This window comes from Pyxicephalus adspersus, chromosome 6 (assembly GCF_032062135.1).
Source record: "Pyxicephalus adspersus chromosome 6, UCB_Pads_2.0, whole genome shotgun sequence".
NCBI lineage: Eukaryota > Metazoa > Chordata > Amphibia > Anura > Pyxicephalidae > Pyxicephalus > Pyxicephalus adspersus.
In genome coordinates, this window is record NC_092863.1 from 86,051,446 (window position 1) to 86,052,745 (window position 1,300).

The window sequence follows — 1,300 nt, forward strand, 5'->3', positions numbered from 1 at the left end:
TAGCCCTCCCCTCCCCCCGGTGCACTCACCCTGCCGGCCCACAATCTCGGCCACATGTTCGGAGCTCGGTACCGGCACCAGCTCGTTGGTGTTCACGCTCTTCCTGCGCACCGCAGCCGGCGCCCCCTCCTCTCCCGGCCTGTCGTCCTCCTCCTCAGCCGGGCCCAGCGCCGCCAGCCTCACCCGGATCTCCTCCAGCTCGGGGCTCCAGGAGGCCGCGCTCACCCCTCCGCCCGGCATGGCGATGTCAGAGCGCTCTTCCGATGGCGCCAAATCACCTCATCGACCTGCTCGTCCGCACCGACCCGGGGGAAACACCGGCACAGCACAAAGCGCCCGACCGCTCCACTTTTTTCCCTTTCTTCTCACTCCCTCTATTTTTCTCTTTGTTTCCCGACCCGGCAGGACACGCCCCTTCTCTCCGCCCCCTACGGACTAAGCTAAAGGCCGATTAGACAAACGACGCACTGGGCAAAGTCATCTGCGCACTGTGATTGGTCGTACTTGGGTGACAATGCTTGGGAGGCGGGGCGTCTTCATCAGGGTGGTGAAAGAAAAAGGAAGTGTGTGATTGAGGAGGCGGGACTTAGATGGGCTGACGTCACAGTTTGGAGTCGCATACGACTGCAGAGTTGAGTCAGGTCACAGGCTGAGCTGGTGCTGCAAGGCGTCTTAAAGGGCCCTGCGTAAGAAAGGTCATGTGACGAGACAGACCTGGGTCACGTGTTTCTCCTATTGTTACAATGTATATCAATGGATAGATGGTTTAATCATTTAGCTTCTGGAGAGTTTTTTTTTAACATTCTCTTTTTTTGTCTCTTTAAACCCCAAATATTAAATATTTTATGAAAGCAGAGAATAGGATCATGTAGAGGTAAATAACACAAAATTAATTATAAGTAAAAATATAATGACAATGTGATCACATGATGCTTACACCGACACCATTCACCTATGAACCTATCCGGTATAGCCATTTGATCCCAATCGATTGGCCCGTGACAGCCTGTGTTCACAGCGTAGGTTGAATGACACTCAACCTGGTAAACTGACAACATCTACTGGCAGAGAAGCAGTACTGTTGGGGCTGTCTCCAGATAGAAGGTATGTATTGTGGAGAAACCTGTTTTTTATTATTTATTTTGACATGCTCTTTATTGTTTTATTAAAAAAAAGTAGAACATGCTTATATGGTATTCTTTGTAAATTTTCCTTTATTAAAAACTTAATAAAAATTTAGTAATGATGCTCATGTTGGCATCTTGAAGGTGCCAACAGGATGTTTAGCACAATTCATGGT

The 1,300-nt window shown here is 49.2% G+C and overlaps 1 protein-coding gene across 1 annotated transcript in view; it reads right to left on the reverse strand.

Moving 5' to 3' along the window:
• The window catches only part of MEX3C (mex-3 RNA binding family member C), an 11,076-nt gene extending 10,647 nt beyond the window's left edge, over positions 1-429 (reverse strand). The window contains exon 1 of the mRNA XM_072416473.1: positions 30-429. Within this exon, the coding sequence (XP_072272574.1) occupies positions 30-240 (211 nt within the window). The 5' untranslated portion in view covers positions 241-429. The remainder of the gene's footprint in view (positions 1-29) is intronic.
• Between the last annotated feature and the right edge of the window lie 871 nt (positions 430-1,300).